Source organism: Miniopterus natalensis, chromosome 8, assembly GCF_054644295.1.
Source record: "Miniopterus natalensis isolate mMinNat1 chromosome 8, mMinNat1.hap1, whole genome shotgun sequence".
Lineage (NCBI taxonomy): Eukaryota > Metazoa > Chordata > Mammalia > Chiroptera > Miniopteridae > Miniopterus > Miniopterus natalensis.
Genome location: NC_142088.1, coordinates 18126319 through 18146497, shown reverse-complemented (window position 1 = coordinate 18146497; position 20179 = coordinate 18126319). Strand labels below are relative to the sequence as shown.

General features: G+C 38.1%; 1 protein-coding gene across 5 annotated transcripts in view; it reads left to right on the top strand.

Moving 5' to 3' along the window:
- The window catches only part of PIKFYVE (phosphoinositide kinase, FYVE-type zinc finger containing), a 69172-nt gene that overhangs the window by 36794 nt on the left and 12199 nt on the right, over positions 1–20179 (top strand). For all 5 annotated transcript variants that reach the window (XM_087819615.1, XM_087819613.1, XM_087819614.1 and 2 more), the window contains 16 exons: positions 1362–1502; positions 2110–2236; positions 2460–3622; positions 5258–5358; positions 6528–6599; positions 7253–7424; positions 9276–9454; positions 11078–11191; positions 11801–11909; positions 12016–12170; positions 13308–13398; positions 15221–15281; positions 16109–16246; positions 17028–17148; positions 18965–19060; positions 20001–20084. In XM_087819615.1, coding sequence (XP_087675741.1) covers positions 1362–1502; positions 2110–2236; positions 2460–3622; positions 5258–5358; positions 6528–6599; positions 7253–7424; positions 9276–9454; positions 11078–11191; positions 11801–11909; positions 12016–12170; positions 13308–13398; positions 15221–15281; positions 16109–16246; positions 17028–17148; positions 18965–19060; positions 20001–20084 — 2924 coding nt within the window. The remainder of the gene's footprint in view (positions 1–1361; positions 1503–2109; positions 2237–2459; positions 3623–5257; positions 5359–6527; positions 6600–7252; positions 7425–9275; positions 9455–11077; positions 11192–11800; positions 11910–12015; positions 12171–13307; positions 13399–15220; positions 15282–16108; positions 16247–17027; positions 17149–18964; positions 19061–20000; positions 20085–20179) is intronic.

Genomic DNA, 20179 nt, shown 5'->3' with positions numbered 1-20179 from the left:
CAGTGCTTTAGGACGTGAATTATAATACCTTCAATTCCTGTGTTATTACAGTTTTTAGTTTGAATTGGTAGAAAATACCAGCTGATTTTTTTCTCACCCCCCTCCCTTTTTTTTTGGCCCACCGAGTGTGGAATAACCAAAGAATCAAAGAAGCTGAAAAGTAGATAGCAAAGGGAGGGTGAGAAAGCAGGGGCAAAGAGAAATTTAGCCTGTCTTCACACTGCACTCACCAGGCGGCCCGTAGGCCTGTTGGTCTGCCATAGCTCCACCTCATGTTCATGACCACCTCCTGATACTCTTGCCTTGTAGAGTTGGGCCCAGGCCTCCTTTTTTTTTTTTTTTTTAATCATAGTGTCTAACGTACAATCATAATAGTTGATTGGAGTTGCAACTGAGAGGAAACGTATTTGCCCGTCGTGTACCAGAGACCAGAAACTTTAATAGAGTCAACTTATTCTAGTTATACTTTAATGGAGTTGCACAATAAAATTAATTCCATTTTTGTTAAGAATGGGAGAATTAGAAAATATACAGTTTCTATCACGGAAACAGTGAGGTGAGAAGAAATATACTCATAATAGGGCAGGTTCATTGTAGGGAATAGGCTCATGCATCGTTCCTGGCACTGACCGACCATGAATACAGTCTTGCTCAGCAGACACTTCGGGCAGGTGGAGCAGAAGTGACAAACATGCTCACATGTTCACTTATTTTCTGTCTGAACCCAGAAGTTTTATAAACCATTAATGAATTGTATTGTTTTAACTCTGGTTATATTGATTTGCTTTGAAAATAAGCCTTTGTCATGAAATTGTATTAGGAATTATGTTTTAATTTTTAACTATCACTGTTTTAGGTAGAGTATGATCTGCTGTAAGATTGAAATTAGGAAGTAGCTGAGAGAGCCTCTGTTAGAGAGTTATTATGCAGATACTCAAGAGAATAGATACTCTGGTTAGCCTCAGTGCAGAAGGGGGAATCCTTCTATATTAAAAACACTTAGAAATTGCTTTCATCTTAGGGGTTGTGAGATGAGGTTTTCTTGTTCTTTTTTTTTTAACTTCTGAGAGCTAGCTAATTGGATTCTTGGCTTTTGTAGTACAGGTTATTAAGAATTAAAAATCCTTCAAAGTAAAATTAGTGAATTGAAGGATGGAATTTCTCCTGAAACTCTTTTCAGCATGATCAACAGTTTGGAAAGATAAATAATGTTCTTGGTTGAATTTGAATTAATTTGCTTATAGATTTATTTATGGATGAAGAAAACTTTAAGATTGCTGTTAATAGTCAAACTATGCTGATATTTTAAAGTCTAGGTCTTGAATTGTACCAGTATAATATTTCTGAATTATCCTCTTTAGGAAAGGGAATTCTTGAAGAATTATGTGCAGCGAATAGTTGACGTTCGACCCACACTGGTTCTAGTCGAGAAAACAGTGTCTCGTATTGCCCAGGATATGTTACTGGAACATGGCATTACTTTGGTCATCAATGTAAAATCAGTGAGTTTTCTTATTTTTCTGTCATTTTAAATCACAGCTGTTAAATGTATATACATATGTGCTAGGGATGCAGGGACCACTGATTATTTGTTTCTTTGCTGCACCATGTGGATTGAAAGTAGGACAGGAAGCATGGCAGCTATTTCACTATCAGACTGAAAGTATGATTGATTATGTAATACTCGTTATAGGAGTCTACTAGACCAAACATGTACTAGATGTTAGTTACGTGGTATTTGTTGATCCCTCATATTGTTTGGGGACTAGTTCAAGCAGAAAATGCTGTCTTCCTTGACAAGTTACTCTCTTCCAAATAGAAGCTAGTTCCAGAAATTCCCTCCCCCAATAGTATCATGTGCCAGTGCATGATGTGTAAATGCCTTTTGATAATGTTTTCAGTATGAGAGTCATTTATTTCAGTGGACACATTGTTATTTCTAAGCAACTACGTGTAGACTAACCTAGAATCAGAAAAAGTCATATAATTATTAAAATTAAAGAAATTCATCGTGAAGGTTATTTTTTAAATTTTCTATTTTCCAGATTAAATTTGCTAAGAATTTTATTCTTCTCTAATTTTGTAATATAATGCTTTTCTGTGTTCTAGCAAGTTTTAGAACGAATCAGTCGGATGACCCAAGGTGATTTAGTGATGTCAATGGACCAGCTGCTTACAAAACCCCACCTGGGCACCTGTCACAAATTTTATATGCAGATATTTCAGTTGCCTAATGGTGAGTGATCTTTAGCATAGATTCACCTGAGATTGGGGGCCTGAGGACATTAGTAACCTCATCGTACTACAGTGTTCACTTAGTAGGAAATGTCTGTTAGCAGTGGTTAAATGAAGATAGGCAACTGTGACCTTTTTGCTCGTAGATGTTAACATACTGAATTCATTCTTTCTGGACTTCTGTATTGCCACCTGTTCTTAACTTTCTGTTTGTTTCTCTGTAGAACAAACCAAAACACTGATGTTTTTTGAAGGCTGTCCACAGCACCTGGGCTGCACAATCAAGCTTAGTGGAGGTTCCGATTATGAGTTGGCTCGAGTTAAGGAGATCCTCATATTTATGATCTGTGTAGCTTATCATTCTCAACTTGAAATCTCCTTCCTCATGGATGAGTTTGCTATGCCTCCCACATTAACACAAAACCCTTCCTTTCATTCTCTGATTGAGGGGCAGGAGAATGCTCAAGAAGGAGCTGCACAAGAGCCGTTCAGCGCAAGTCCGCTGCCCCGGGAGCCTGACTTCCCATTGGAGATTCTTCCCTCTGATGATGGCAGCTCACTAGAGTCTGGGCTTGTGTTTGAGAAGGGTGACCAGGAGAGTAGAAGTGTTCCACAGGACGTTGCCTCTGTGAAGCACCAGGAGCATGCCGCAGCAGCTTGCCCGGCGGGCATCCCCTGTGCTCTCTTTCCGTCAGTACCTGAATCACTGTTGCTGCTCCATGTGGACGACCAGCAGGGTGCCCTAGGCACCGAGCAGCCTGAGACTTGGCAGCAAACAGATGAGCTACAGGATCCCAAAAGCCAGATGAGAGTCTTTAGAGACCCTCTGCAGGATGACACTGGCCTCTATGTTACCGAGGAAGTTACCCCTTCTGAAGATAAACTGAAGACCTATTCTTTGGCCTTTAAACAGGAATTGAAAGATGTGATCCTCTGCATCTCTCCAGTCATCACATTCCGGGAGCCCTTCCTTCTGACGGAAAAGGGGATGAGATGCTCTACCCGAGATTATTTTGCAGAGCAGGTTTACTGGTCTCCTCTTCTCAATAAAGAGTTCAAAGAAATGGAGAGCAGGAGGAAGAAGCAGCTGCTCAGGGACCTCTCTGGCCTCCAGGGCATGAACGGAAGTGTTCAGGCCAAGTCTATTCAAGTCCTGCCCTCGCATGAGCTCGTGAGCACTAGAATCGCAGAGCATCTGGGTGACAGCCAGAGCCTGGGTAGGATGCTGGCCGACTATCGGGCCAGAGGAGGAAGAATTCAGAAAAATGCAGACCCTTTTGCTTATTCAAAGGATGTATCAGGTGCATCAAGTGGCAAATCAGGAAGCAGAACTGAGGGTGACGAAGAGAAAGGCTTGATTCCTGGTGATGCAGTGTGGTCGTCAAAGGTGAGCAGGAGCGATTTGCATGCTTGTGTAAATTTAGAATGTGCCGAAAACCCTTTCTGGCAGGGTAAAAAAAATCAATATGACAAACTGTGTGCAGATTTATTAAATATTTCTTTCACACTTTTTTGGTGTCTTAGTACTGTTGACTTACGTGTTGCTTTAAAATGTATGGAGCAGTAGGAGTATAATGTAATGAAACTGTGTTTTGAGGGTTTCAAGCTGAGCTCATGGTAAACTAGGGAGAGCTCCAAGGGAGGGGCAAGTGTGGAGCTGCTTAAAATTTCTGGGAGGATGTCTTGGGTGTAGTGTGGGCTGTTGATTCTTTTATCGATAGTGAAGGGGAGAGTGAGTGATGGAAGCTTATTGTAGGGAATGGATGTATTTTTTAAAAAAAGTTAGATTTATTCATTTTTAAACATAAAACACTTTGCATTGTTACTTAACTGTGACAGCGCCCTTTATCTTTTTAAACAAAAATGAGGGCACATTAAGGAAGATTCATTCATGAGAACATTGTGATAATAGTGGCAGTAAAACTAATGAACAAATCCATCTCTGGATGATGAAATGCAATTGTTTGATAAAACAAATAAAAAGATGTCCAAGTTCACTGGTACTCAGGGAAGAGCCAGATCATAATGGTACACCATGTTTTATTGGTGAGATTGGCTGAAAGGAAAATGGCAAGAGCCATGGTTAATGAGGTACAGAAAAGTGCCTGTAATAAACTTTATATAAATTTCTGTTTATATACATTTATGTAATGTATGAAAAGTGATAGGTCTCAATTAATTTACATGAGCACGGATACCTTGGATGCAGGATTTCTATCTTTTGTAACCGATTTCTGTATGAATAAGTGTTTCATCACAATATATGTACAAGGATGTTTACTGAAGTATTATTTCTTATTGTTTGCTATAAAAAACATGGAAAATGAATCAGATCTTATTTAATGACCCAGATAGAGCCCATGGTATATTTTCAAGTGTTAAAGGACAAGCTGTGTTTTAATAGATGTAGCATTATCCCATTTTTATAAAAACAATCTCCTGCATATACTTATGTGGGGATTTCTGTGTATGTGTGTGTGAGTTAGCAGCAAGAATGCATGGCCTTTAACCATATGGTCAAATTTGTCTATTTGTGGGGGGTTGAGTGGCCTCAAAGGTGGAGAAAACTCCATGAATGTTTTCATCTACCTCTGTACTATTTGAATTTCAACAGAGAGCAGGCGTTACCTTTGTAATGATCAAAAACGTGTATAAAGTACAAATAAGTAAATACATTAGAATTTTGATATCCGTATGATATTATATCCAGCCATTAGTTCAGACTGTTTCATATTAACTGTATATTTCCAAAATAATGCAGTTTTGTAAAAATAAGTAGTATTAAGAAAACAAGCTATTTAGGCAAAGATTTGTATTTTAAGTTTAACTTAAACTTTTTGAATTGTTTTATCACAAAAACTAACTGCTCTTCCTTTATATTTAGTTTCTTTGAAATCTTCAGCAGAACCCCTACAGATAGGAGGCTTTCAAAATCGAGTGGGGTGTGCTGGGTTTTAGAAACGTGCATTGGACCTGGAGTGTGTTACAATTTGTGGGTGCTCATCCGCTCCTCCTCTTGCAGGTGGACTGTCTGAACCCCATCAACCACCAGCGACTGTGTGTGCTCTTCAGCAGCTCCTCTGCCCAGTCCAGCAACGCGCCCAGTGCCTGTGTCAGCCCTTGGTAGGATTCTTGTCCCCTACACTATTGCACTTTACCTACGAACAGAATTCCAGGAACTTTAAATAAAAATTCCGCCCCAAGGATCTGTTTTTATGGCATGCCTATGGCCATATATGAGTTAATAGAACTTTTAAAACTTGTGAATTAAATATAAAATTTCCATTTGTTCATGGAAGAAATAAGTGAGATTACCTTGAGAGTGAACAGAATGTGAGGCTGGAAAAGAAATTTGTTACTATAAAAGCAAAAAAGGTGATACAAAAGCTAGTTTTCAGCATTTTGATGATAATGTGTAATTTAAGCAGGTTTTCCCTTAGGCATTATTTTCATAAAAACAGTCAGTCTTTTTTTTTTTTTGCCTTACATTTTATTCCAAAATTTAATCTTAAGTAGACAAAACACATTTTATAATGTTATAAATGATTTGTTTCAAATGATAGTCACAAAAGCCTAGTTATTACATAGTTTATCTTTAGTTTTAAAGTACTATGGAACATAACTGCTTGTTTTTGGAGCACAGTTTTCATGACAAAATGTGTTCCATATTTTAATTTTGGACACCAGAGACATGCATACCTGCCAGTGAGATCAGGGATTCTTCAGGTATCAACAGACCTATAGCAGGTGACCAGGGCTGAGGGAGCCCACAGGAATTTTCCATCAGAGTATATGGACTCCTCAGGTCAAGGCTTGAATAAGATGTGGGTTTCAGCAGGGGTCTAGCGAAACTCTCCTATTCGTGGGCATTTATCAGTCAGGTATAAAACTAGGAATTGGCTCTCCTGGAAGAATTTGAGCTGCTATACACCAGGCTCAGTAAGGTGGCCTAGAGAGCAGGAGACAGGAGTCCCATTTTATGTTGACAGGGCATAAGGCTTTGCAAAGGGAATTTTTACTCATTTACTATTATAATTTCTGCATCGTGATCAAATAGTTTCATAAGATACTAATGGACTGGGAGTGGATAAGATGCTAATAGATAAGTGTGGCTAGTCTAAACTTGTTTTATCAGCTGAGGTGAAACCTGTTCTGTAACAGCAAAAGAATATGAGCTGCATCAACACTGTATCATAAGCACATCTAATAGATAATGTTTGTAGTCTCATGAAATGTCTTTGCTGTGTGGCAAGTCCTATGGTACATTACTAAGAAATGGTCTCTTCCTTTAGGATTGTAACAATGGAGTTTTATGGAAAGAATGATCTTACCTTAGGAATATTTTTAGAGAGATACTGTTTCAGGTAAGAGCAAATTTTCTCTTTATATTTCTATTTATGCTTTTTCAATGCCTAGATTTTCAACCTAAAGCATAGACATGAGTCATTGTTGTGTGCCTTCACTTTCATACCACATGCAAAGAAGTAGTCTCTTTCATACTCAACCCGGGATGTCTTACCCAGTTCCATTCCTCAAGTCTGTGCCCATCTATCCTGCGAACCCTAAGACTTTTTTTTAGGATTTGTGTTTTTGTAGTGATTCATTTGAGAGGCAAGAGAAGCATAGGATCTCAGGTTTAAGTCTTAGTGCTATCACTTGCCACTTACATTGCAAAGAGCAAGTAACTTGATCTTTACTAGCCCCCTTTATAGGGAATAGCAAGCTCCAGAAATGGAAGGAGTTTTAATAGGTAAAATGAGTTGATGTTTTAAAAATGCTCAGCAAATAGAAGGTGCTTAACAAGTGGAAACTGTCATCGTGCTGTAGTTGAAGACAGGATGTCCACGTATAGGCCCCAAGCAGTCCTTTCAAGTGGAGCCCCGTGCAGACTGCCCACCAGTCATTCTTACTCTACAGAGGATGCTGCCCTTTCTTGACAGTGGTTCTGATTAGACAAATTCATTACACATCGCTCCTCAGTTCTATGGTTAATGTGAGGACTTTCTTTTCATCAAAGGCCTTCTTACCAGTGTCCTAGCATGTTCTGTGATACCCCCATGGTGCATCATATTCGGCGCTTTGTCCATGGCCAAGGCTGTGTGCAGATAATCCTGAAAGAGTTGGATTCTCCAGTGCCTGGGTATCAGCATACAATTCTCACCTATTCCTGGTGCAGGATCTGCAAACAGGTAAATGTACCCTGTGACTATAATATTTCATATAATATTTATTTCTTTATTGTGTAGTACTTCTTCGTAGGTGAGGGTGGTCTGTTATTTTGGATGTATTATTTGTCATTGGCTTTTATTTTGCCTTCTAGTGCTGTGCATTCCATTTCATTTTTGTTTCTTGAACATTCTATTTTAGAATATCAGTCATATAAAATACAGGTACCTTGTCCAGTAAAATATATGGAGATTATGTCTTGACAGTTCTCAGTTATGTTTGTTTATTCATTCAGCAAACACTTGGCCCGATGTATGTTCTGGGTACAATGTAGGACTCCTTTCCTCTAGGGGAGGAGACAGACTGGTAGCCCAGTAAGTACTGTATGCTGGGATGTTTGTGTAAGTTGGAGCTTATATCCACATTTCTATCTTAAAGATATAGATGAGGTCGTGTTTAAATTCATCTCTACTGGTTTTTCATGTACATTCTTGGGAAAAGGACCACATGTTTTATTTCTTCTGTGTGCTTTTCTTTTATAACTCCAGAGGAAGTATTTGGTATCAATAGTATGTTTTTAATATATATTTTTTATCCAGATTGTTTACAACGAGCATGTGCCACATTTCATTGGTATCTTTATTGGCTTATTTTGGAGTGCACATGTGGGAATTACAGGTAAAACAAGAGTGTGATCTACATTGATGTCAGTGGTTGAAGAGGGCAGTCAATTAGTTCCTTCCGCAACAGCAAGCAGACAGCCAAGAGGTCATTTCTTGCAATTATCAGTCTTACTTTTTATGCTTGTTTTTATAGGCCTTTAGTTTCTGTTAGGCAGCTGTTATTATATTGTTGTAGAATGTGTGGACCTTTGTAGATTGACCAGTGAACTAAATGAGTGACTCTATATCTTGCATACTTTGATATACGCACTTTATTTTAAAACAGAAACTTCTGCTTTTGGGATTATGTTAGAAATGAAAAGGTAATGTTACATCAAAATAAAAAACTTCTACGTGTCAAAAAAAGTTATATATGACCAAACATTAATACACTTAATGTTAAATTTCTATAAGCCATGAAAACAGAAAAATGGGCAAAAGGCATGGCAAAGCAACTTAATACAAATGGTCAGTAGTTTGTGCAAATACATTTACTTATTAGTAGACGGAGAAGTATAAATAAAAATCAGTGAATGTGTTTCTGTTTTTTTTTCCCCCTTAAGAAATCACATTTCAAAGATTTATAACTTCTGGGATTGGTAAGAAGTGGGGGAATTGGTACTTGGATACTGTTGGAGGTGTGTAAACTAGTACACCTGTTTTGGAAAACTGTGTGACAAAAGTAGCAAAGACTATGCTAATGCTCATGTCCTTTGATCTACCAGTTTCCACTTTTATTAATTTATTTCCAAAGAAATAGTTATGGATATTTATAAGTATTTATATAGAAGGAAGCTTATTAGAGCCTCATCAAAATAAAGAAAAACTTGTGATGACTTAAATGCACATCAGTAGGGATTAGTTAATATAGCCATATAATGGGATACTCTGCAGCCATTAACAACCAATCTGTATAAGAGTATTTTATGTGGGAACATATTTATGATCCATTGCTAAGTAAATATAATAAAAGGTTATGAAACTAACTATGGGAAAGAAGTTCATCATATTGATGTTGGTGATCGGATCACTGGTGATGCTACTCTTCCCAGCCATCCCTAACTTCACCCACCTTTAAACATTTCTTTTTCCAGGTTTCTGTGGTCAGACTATATTAGATTTGTATTAGAAAAGAAAATAACATTATTATTATTTTTTTAAAGAGATTCTCAATATGTGATTAGATGACAAATGATTTATGCTGAATTTCAGGTAACACCAGTTGTTGCTCTTTCCAATGAGTCCTGGTCCATGTCATTTGCAAAATACCTTGAACTTAGGTTTTATGGGCACCAGTACACTCGCAGAGCCAATGCTGAGCCATGTGGTCACTCCATCCACCATGACTACCACCAGTATTTCTCCTATAACCAGATGGTGGCATCTTTCAGGTGAGAAGTGAGAGCGACTCTATGCAATCACATACTCCCTAGAAGGCTTTGTAACGTTTCCACTATTACTAGATTGAATTAATTTGTGGCATGGGTTGTTCCCCACCCCTGCCTTTGCAAATGCAGAGGGCCATACTCCTGTGCTAAGCTTCTAGTGCTATTATTCTGTTTACTCCTTACCCTAAGAGAAAGGGATTATTATTGCCCTCACTTAGAGAGTGTATTAGCTCACTTGTAAAGCTAGCAAGTGATGGAGTCATGATATGAACTAGTACATCTGCTACTACAAGGTGTTACTCTTAACCAGTGTTTCTGCTTTTGCATCTGAGAATTTGTCAGAATTTTTGCTAAGATATTAACTGGCATAAGGAAAATCGGATATTCTGGGTAGAGCTAAAATCTCTGGTTCAGAGATGGGTAGCTACACTGTGGTATTAAATGATTTGAGAAAGCCTTCAAGCTCTACCTTCAGAATGTATCCAGAACTCGAACACGTCTCACCAGCTCTACTCTGGACTGAGCTTCTGTTACCTTTCACTGGGTTATTTCAGTGGCCTCAACCAGTTTCCCTTTTCCTTGACTCCTGCAGCCTCTTCCCCACACACCAGTCAGAATGATCCTATTAAATGAAAATCAGCTTAGGCGACACCCTCTGATGGTGTCTGTTTCACCCTGAGTGAAATCCAGAGCCCATTTATGGACTGTAAGCTCCTACACGCTCTGGCTGCCCAGTACCTCTCTGTTCTTACCTCCTATTGCTCTCCCCTTGCTCATCTGGCTGCTGCCTCACCTGCATCTTGGCTAGCCCTCGGTTATGCCAGGAGGTTCCTACTTGGGAGCCTCGCACTTGCTCTTCCCTCTCTGAACCGCCCACTCCCCAGGTATCTGCCTGCTTTTCCTTACTCTTGCATGTCCTAGTTCAGATTTCACCTGCCCTGCCTCCCTCTCACCCCTCGCATTTCCTGCTGTCCTCCTGCTGTATTTTTCTCCATAGCACTTACCATCTGATATGATATATAGTTTAAGTATTTATTTGTCTTGTTACTCAGATCTTATTATTTCTAAATCCTGAGGGTGGAAATTTTGGCGCTTGTTTAATGCTTTATCCTCAGTACCTAGAACAACACTTGATACCCAATAGGAAATACTTGTAATTGGACCCTATTTCTTTTTTTTAAGCCTGAGCTTTTAACCATGAACCTAGGGCCTAGGAGGGTTATAGCATTTACTAGACAACATAAACTCTAGGTGGGAAGGAAAGACTTGTGAAGAATCCTCAGGAGCCAAGGTGGTGAATACCTGTGTCCGAGCCAGCTGTGGGAGGGAGTCATGTCCTCACAGAGGTTATATCCCAGTCATTTTGTTTTTAGGACAGCCTGGGGGGCCTAAAAGATGACATCATGGTGCAGTGAAAAAACGAACAAAACAAAATCCTTACAGAATTGGGGAGAATATTTATAATGGCTGAAAGTTGTGTTCAGTGTTTTTATGACTGTTTTAAAGCACCATTTTATAGAAACTTATCTCTTATGCCTCATAGGATTTAGTTGACCATCATGATGTGACTTTACTCAAAATAGTAACGTGCTTTCACTTTCCTACTATTGTATTTTCTCCTCTCAGTTATTCTCCCATTAGGCTCCTTGAAGTATGCGTCCCACTCCCCAAAGTATTTATTAAACGCCAGGCGCCACTGAAAGTATCTCTTCTCCAGGATTTGAAGGATTTTTTTCAAAAGTAAGTTGTAGTTTCTTTGATCATCTTTTTTGTTCAGGACTGCCTGTAATCTACAGCTATTTTATTTTATTTTTATTTATTTTTTTAAATATATCTCTATTGATTTCAGAGAGAGGAAAGGAGGGGGAGAGAGAGATAGAAACATCAATGATGAGAGAGTCATTGATCGGCTGCCTAGCCCGCAACTCGGGCATGTGCTCTGACCCGGGAATCGAACCCTGATCGCCTGGATCTAGGTCAATGCTCAACCGCTGAGCCATTGACCGGCTGGGCTCTACACCTGTTTTAAATATAGGTTTGCTCATTTAGCTTTCTTTGAAAACAAAAATAACTGCATTTTTCTAATTGTATGCTGTATATGCCTGATACAAAAATATAAAATGTAGACAATATATGAAAGTATTATGAAGAAGACAAGCTCTCTCATACATAACTGTTAAAATTTTGATGTCCATCCTTTCTGGTCTTTTTTCTGCAAAATGGTATATGATTCTTAATTAGATAGAACATTATCATTAAAGTTTTGTGTGTGGCATTTTTTTTCTGTTTGTGAGATTGGAAAACTTAATTCCACTTCTCTAAAGTGTTTGCCATCCTTTCTACTATTAGAGTGTCACAGGTATATCTTGCTATTGATGAAAGACTTGCATCTTTGAAAACTGACACCTTTAGCAAAACAAGAGAGGAAAAAATGGAAGATATCTTTGCACAAAAGGAGGTAATTTCTTTCACAGAAACCCAAAGTTAACTATCAGCTCACTGGAAGATTGTTGGGGGGTGTCTGATGTCTGAGGTGGGGCTGGAACGGTTTCTGTTTCTTGCAGATGGAAGAAGGTGAGTTCAAGAGCTGGATCGAGAAGGTGCAAGCGAGGCTCATGTCTGCCTCTGGGGATGCCCCTCAGCAGCTGCAGTCGGTCTTCGAGTCACTCATTGCCAAGAAGCAGAGCCTCTGTGAGGTGCTGCAAGCCTGGAATAACAGGTGTGACCGTGCATCCCGTGTGGCTTTACTACTATTACAAAATGGGCTCTGCCATGATGTCTTTTTTTCTTAAAAAAAAAACACACAAAATTTTTAAAAATACGTCTCTATTGATTTCAGAGAGAGGGAGGGAGAGAGAGAGAACCTCATTGATGAGAGAGTCATCGATCAGCTGCCTCCTGCATGCACATCCCCCACTGGGGGTTGAGCCCAGAACCCGGGCACGTGTCCTAACTGGGAATAGAACCCGCAACCCGGGCACGTGTCCTAACTGGGAATAGAACCGCCATCTCCCGGGTCATAGATCGATGCTCAACCGCTGAGCCACGCGGGCTGGGCTGCCATGATATCTTTAACTTAAGTGTCTGTGTTAATTATGCATGTTTTATTTTACTCTATTTGTAGAAGCTTTTATTTTCTGTCATCATTATTACCCCGCATTTTTTCATCTTTTAAAATATATAGGCTAATCTTTAGGTAGTTTGTGAAAATTAAAAAACAAAAATGAGAACAGCCTTCAGTATTATTTCAAATACTTACAGTATATGTGCTTATTTAATCTAATATATCTGAATTATTGTATACTTTATTTAAATATTTATTTTGGGAAATATTTCCCTTTAATACTTATTTAAATGGTCAGTCAGATGATTATAGCACTTATTTATTGAGCACTGGATTTTGCTAGGCACTAATTAAGCACTAGATGGACGTTTACTCTTTTATTTGGTCTTATGAGTCCTACAATGTATATACTGTTTCCATTTTACAGAGGAGCAAACCATGGCTCTCAGAGACTAAGGGATGTGCCCAAGTTATATAGATGCCAGTTGTCAGAGCTGGACTTTGAGCACACGTGTATTGGTCTCTAAAGCCTATGTTTTTTATATTATGTTATTCTGTCTCTTATACTAACTTGCTATTCTTTTATTACTGTAGTCAAAGTAACAGCTCTTGATTAGTTGATTAGAAATAAGACAAAAACTTAGTTATGTGCAGCCTTAAAATCTGTTGTAATCGAGATAGGAAAATGTAATTATTGTGGTTTTGAAGCTGTGAGGAGAAAATTTGTAATGTTATTGAGGATATCAGAAACAAAACCATGTTCTTTGTTTTCTTCTTTTCCTTGAACTGTAGGTTGCAGGACCTTTTCCAGCAGGAAAAAGGTAGAAAGCGGCCTTCAGTTCCTCCAAGTCCTGGAAGACTGAGACAGGGGGAAGAAAGCAAGGTAAGATAATGTAGTTTTGAGTGCAGTTTCCCTTCTGGTGGGAAAAGACTGCATATCCCTGGCTGAGCTGAAACACCGAAGATGTCTCTCCAGAGCAGAGTGGAGTGGACTAGTGCAGCACAAAGCAGACCGGGTGGAGCAGAGCAGAGCAGGCTGGCTAGCCAGAGTGGGGCCTGGCCCCAGGGTATTCTGCAGCCACGCTCTCCCATAGCTGTGCTGTATCACAGTTGAGCTGTCTTGCACTGAATCAAGTTTCCTTCTTCACCACACCCGAGTCGGGGACTCCTGTTGGTATTGAATTGGCACCAACAACCATCAGTTGGCAGGATGAACATGATGCTTTTAAAGAATGGGCTATGCCCGGCCGGTGTGGCTCAGTGGTTGAGCATTGACCTAGGATCCAGGAGATGGTGGTTCGATTCCTGGTCAGGGCACACGCCTGGGTTACGGGCTCGATCCCCAGTCGGGGCCTGCAGGAGGCAGCCAATCAATGACTCTCTCATCATTGATGTTTCTATCTGCCCCCCCTTCCTCTCTGAAATCAATAAAGATATATTTTAAAAAATTAAATAAATAAAATAAAGTATGGGCTCTGGAAGAGGAGAGATGACCTGGTAGCTGGAGAGAAACAATGGGTTATGGACAGATTTTGTTTTATAATAGCAGAGATGTGAGCAGATTTAGATGCAGTGGAGAAGGCGACAACACAGAGGGGGAGCGAAGGTATTCCATGAGAAAGACTCAGATGAGACAGAGGGAAATCTCGACCTCTAAAATAGGCGTGAAGGAGGCAAGGTGAGGGCAGTTGTGGGTAAATATGCAGGTGAGAAGGGAAAACAGTTTGGTCAGACAAAAGGCAAGGGCACCTCCCGATGAGGAGGGTGGGAAATTTGAGGGAGAGGTCAAGGTTCAGAAGTTAGCTGACTATCCGGTTCAAGTTAGCCACTAGCAGCTGGACTTGAAACTGTCCCGTGGATAATAAAAGATTATTAGGCTTCATGGATAAACATAAGTACTTCCTAAGATGTTTTAATGAGCTACTGTTTAGAGCAGCGATTTTCAACCTTTTTCATCTCATAGCACACACACATTAATTACTAAAATTCTGTGGCACACCAAAAAATACATTGTTTGCCGATCTGACAAAAAAATAGGTATAAAAATATAACTTTGATTCATCCACACTGTACAGCTGTTGTTGTGTTGGCTGTTGTAATTTTTTTATTTGACAATCTGAGGGAGAAGAGGTCAGTGTCCCTGACTAAATAGTCAGGAATTGTATGTTTTAAAAATTCTTGTGGTACACTGGTTGAAAATCACTAGTTTAGAGCAGTATCCTCAAAGTGTGATTCAAGGAACCCCTTGGGTTCTAAGACCTTTTCGAGGGCTCTACAAGATTTCACTTTTTCAATTACGTATTGGTGTGAGGTTAGATTTCTTTTTATATACTTCAATGGTAATAATATAGCTCAACAGGTTAAATGCAGAAGCCAGAGATGCAGATGCATTTTTTTGTCTCCTATTAAGCTAGACATTAAAGTATTTGTAAAAGTGAAAAACAATAAAAGATGTTATTTATGTTAATATATAATGGGTTTGCTGTTTTTAAATGAACTAATAAATGTACTTTCTAAAACTTTAAGTTTTAATTTCTAATAAGGTAAAATTGGAAGGTATGACTTACATAAAAGCTGAGTGTCTTAATAATTCTTAAGAGGTTGAAGGGGTCCTGAGACCAAAAAGTTTAAGATTCACTTGGTTAAAAATTTTTTGAAAGTGGTTTTAATGTTCCCTTAAGAACAGAGTATTTTCTTCTGTACAGATAAGTGCGGTGGATGCGTCTCCACGGAATGTTTCTCCAGGGCTTCAGAACGGAGAAAAAGGTTGGTCCTTGAGCCTAAATTCACCTGCCGTTGGGCCTAGAGACATTTCTGTCTAGTGGTTGTTTTTAGCTGCTAATTTTGAGAATTTTTTTGATGCAGTTCATAGACTTTTTTCCTTCCTGTAGAGCATTTGTGGCACTGTTAGTTTACAGTTATTATAAAGTGTATTTCAAGAAGAGAAATTACGAGATCGAAATAAATGATAAATGGAGAAGGCTGCTCTTAGGAAAAGAGCGAAGCAGAAAAGAGGTTGAATGTCTGCTTTGCTTGTTCCAAAGTCAGCTCCCAGGTTTCCCTGCAGAAGTCTTACAAAGCTTAATTTAGATTTTTACGTCACTAAAATCTTTTTTAGACTTAAACTCTCTTTCACAGTATTGCATTGAATAAAAATTTGGAGGTTTTTATGTAGACTGTGTTTGTAGAACAAGATCTGAACTCATACACTACTTGGCATTTTTCTATTATGATTAAGTGAATTTCCCCCCCTGAAAATAAGCATGTAATTGTTTTTCAATAGTGTCATAATTTCATTCCCTAGTAAATTGATTGAACTGATAAACATAACTTTGCATTATGTTGTATTGCAAACAGTATTGGTAGGAGTGAGACTTGGTTAAGATCTGATCATAGTCAAGTCATCTAGCCTGTCTGGATTTTTCTATCCATTCCTAAAATATGCACTAAAATGGCCTAAATAGTTTTTAGGAAGCCAAAAGTCTTTGTTTTCTGAAGTAAAACTATGAGTTGGCATTTTAAAAACATTGCTATCAGATATAAATGGACTTAATGTTTTTAAATGACTCATTTAAGTCTGTGTTTTTCATTAGAGGACCGCTTCTTAACCACCCTGTCCAGTCAGAGCTCTACCAGCTCTACCCATCTCCAGTTGCCTACTCCCCCTGAAGTCATGCCTGAGCAGTCGGGGGCAGGGCCCCCGGAACTGGATACAGCCAGCATTTCCGAAGGTACAGCTCCAGTCACTTTCCCTGCACTTCATCCAAAAGAGAAAAGCACACTGAATGCTTTGAAACGATGCTCTCTCATTCCTTAGGATTTACAAATTTTATACTATTGAATGTGCTCTTTTAGATAGAGCTTTTTACTATATCACTTCTTCAATTGCTGTATTTGACGTGTAAATATCTCAGTAACAAAATACTATTCAGCTTCATCTACTTTCTGGGGATATTACTTTTTCAAATCCCATAAAGCACATGATTGTTGCCTTCTAAGAAGACAGGAAAAATTGCAGCATTTTTCCAACAACAAATAGGTGTTTCACTAATACCAAATTTATGCCTTGCTTCTCTCTTTCCTTGCTTTCTATTTAAGCAGCAACTACTTAATTGTAGTGCATACTTTAAAAATAACTTTTCAATTGCAATTAAACTCACATGTAATAACCACAGTGCACATAATTGAGCTGAAGTGGTGACATGAACAGCTTGGAATAATTCCATCATGACTGCTGCCTGGCCTCTGCCATCAGTTGTAGGTGGGTCTCAGTTTCAGAAATGTTAAAATGTAAAGAAATGAACCCCTTGGAGCCAGTGCTCTGTATGCTACTCTGTTGCTTTCTGCTTCAGTTCATAATAGTTATTATTCCAGAGGGAAATTTCACACCATAATTGGGAATTATCATGTGCATATGTCTTGAGTTCCAGAAAGGAAAAGAAGTTGATATGTTATGCTTTTTTTAGTACTTTTCTGAATATTAACATATAAGTAGAATATTTTTCATCCTAGATGTGTTTGATGGACATTTGCTGGGATCCACAGACAGCCAGGTGAAGGAGAAATCAACCATGAAAGCCATCTTCGCAAATTTGCTCCCAGGAAACAGCTATAACCCTATTCCGTTTCCTTTGTAAGTATTATAAAAGCCAGTGGCTGTTGGGTGGTTTTATTTTTACTTAATTAAAAAAATCTCCATATCTAGATTTACTCTATATATTTAAATGAGTTTATTTAACTGTATATCTCAATCCTAAGTTACATTTCATCATAGTAGAAGAGATGTCTTTTGGTATAGTGTAATTTGTACAACAGCATTGTTATTTAGTAGATGACTAGGTGAAAAGGATTAGCTAATGTTTGCTTAATGCCTGTGATTACTGGTTCTGGAAATAACTGTTTATATATATTTAAAGATATACTGCTACACCTATTGATCTCATAATCCTGAAAACATATTGCTGATTATATATACAAGGATGATATTATTGACCCAGTAAGTTATTGGGACATGGTACTTTTCTAACACTGGCGATGAATTGCAATGGTTCATACAAATTTTCATGTGATTTTGTTTGTACTGGGCTTGCCACAGTGGGAAAAAATGTAGACTGGATGTGAGAGTTTGTTTTTCTTCTGCTTGTCGACCTATTTGGTTGTCAGATGCTACTTAATAAGGACTTTATTCTTAACTGACTTATGCATTCATTTATTCAGTCAATATTTAAACTTGTTGAGTGCCAACTATACTGCCCCAGGATGTAGAATAAGATTAATACGGGAAAAAAATCACTGCTCTCAGGAGCACTCACAGTATTGGGGGGAGAGACAGGCAGAGACTCACAATACAGTAATTTTACATACTATGGGGAGGGGCAAAAGTAGGTTTACAGTTGTTTGTGTGGAAAAATAATACAATAATAAATAATCAAGAATAAACTGTGTTTCATGTACTCACAACTGTAAACCTACTTTAGCCCTACCCTGTATAACAGTAGTATGTGAAAGGTGCTTGTTTTCTCTGCTTTAGACTCAGATATCTTAGTTTCTTGACTGGGTTATGGTCCCTCTTGTTTTATGGCCATTGCAAGTGCCCTCACTTTCTTCTTAGTTATTAACTCATGTGCATTGTTTCTCAGGAAAACTTTACTAGACCCCCAGCTCCCTGCCCCAATAGATTAGGTCCTTTTGTTATACATGCTTATGATTCCTTCAGTGGCACTTAGCACAGAAGGTAATTATATTTTTTATAGAATTACTTGTTTCTTTACCTTCCTCTACTGTAAACTCTGCCATGCCTATTTTTTTCACTATTGTATTATCATCATCTTGCACATGTTGGTGCTTAGTAGTAGTTTTTCTTAATACTGTGTCTCCTGCACATTAGGTGCTCAGTAAATACCTGTTAGACAAATGAATGAATGTTTCAGTAGGGGGTTTAGGGTGGAAGTTGGGGGAGCAAGATTTGGGTTAAAAAGGAGTCATATAATTGAGTTTACATGTGCTGATAGGAGAGCAATGGTGTTAAGTTATTTCTTGTTGGACTAGTATTATGTTTCCACAATTCCTAGAAGGCTTTTCTTTCAAGCTTATAGTAGGACAAAATCCTTTACACTTGTGCTGTTCATTGTAAATCCTAACTGAGATAAATATGGTCTAAAGTCTTGGCAGTGTGGAAAAGCTTTGTTTGCAGTGACTATTCAGAACCCTCTGATTTGAAAACTAATTCTGATAATTTTAATTGCCTTCAAAAATTTTCTGTTGCTATATTTTCTTTGGCTGTTTGGTTTGAGTGCTGCGTACATTTTGGCTTGGTTAATTATTCCTGTAATTGTGCAGGATGTGGTTAAGATTGCCCTGAGATTTACTTGAAATGTGTTAATTGTTTGTATATTTAATTTTGTGCTAATTTTGCCTTACTTATTTATGTATTTGAAAATTTTGAACAGTGATCCAGATAAACACTACTTAATGTATGAACATGAACGGGTGCCCATTGCAGTCTGTGAGAAGGAACCCAGCTCCATCATTGCTTTTGCTCTCAGGTATTATTCATAAGGCTTTCTTACCTATGGTTATATTTTAATATTTTATACATATTTATTAATTGCCTTATTGTAGAAACCTGTCACATAGAATAAAGCAAAATGATTGAATATAAGTAAACACATATATGTTTTGAGCGTGATAACTTAAATCTTTGTATCTGAAAATGTACTCTTTTCCCAGTAATTATAGGATAATTCTTAACAAGCTCCTAATAACTAAATTGACTAGGCAAGCTATTTACTGTCCGTATAGCCTCTAACCATTTTCTGTATTATAGTATGTATCTGTCATATCCCTTCCTTCAGTTTACTTATTGACGTAATATTTAGAACGCATCTGCCATGTATCATCTGAGTATCTTTCTGTGTGCTCTTCATTCATTTCCATACTGCTTCCCACACAGAGCAGGTAAGGTTTCTTACTGAGAGTAATATGCCTTAAACATTTCTATGCCCACAAAGAACTACTGTTCCCTGACATTTGATTTATCTAAATCAGGGGTCCCAGAGTTGGATTTTTTTTTTTGGCCAATGCAACATAAAATGTTTTGGGTAACGTTTAGGACCTCAAAATTGAAAAATGCTCTCAGACTCCTTTCCTTTCTATTAAACTAAACCCTGAGGCTTCATACTTTTAAATCAGCTGTTCAGCCGCTGCAAGTGTTGGATTTAAATGTTAGTATGTAGTCTTTCACAGTCCTTTTTTAGGATATTGATACTGGTTGGTGTTTGGGTTGTATTTTGTATTTTCTCTGAAGACATAGACCTTCTTCATGAAGTTTCTGCTTGATAACTTTTGTTAGTTAAATGTGTTTGTTTAATTATGAATACTTACAATGATTGTGTTTTTATAATGCAAAACTTATTTGAAAGTATATGATTTATTTTAAAAAGGGAGCTTAACATTTAACATTCTTCAACCTATTTCTACCCTAAGTTGTAAAGAATACCGAAATGCCTTAGAGGAATTGTCCAAAGTGAGCCCACGGAACAGTGCTGAAGAAGGACTTCCAACAAATAGGTGATCTGCGACTGAGTGGAGTCTTTTAATTTAGCTGTGCCATCATTTTCTAAATTCTCATACTTCAGTTTTATCAATATGAAAGTTTCTGGGAT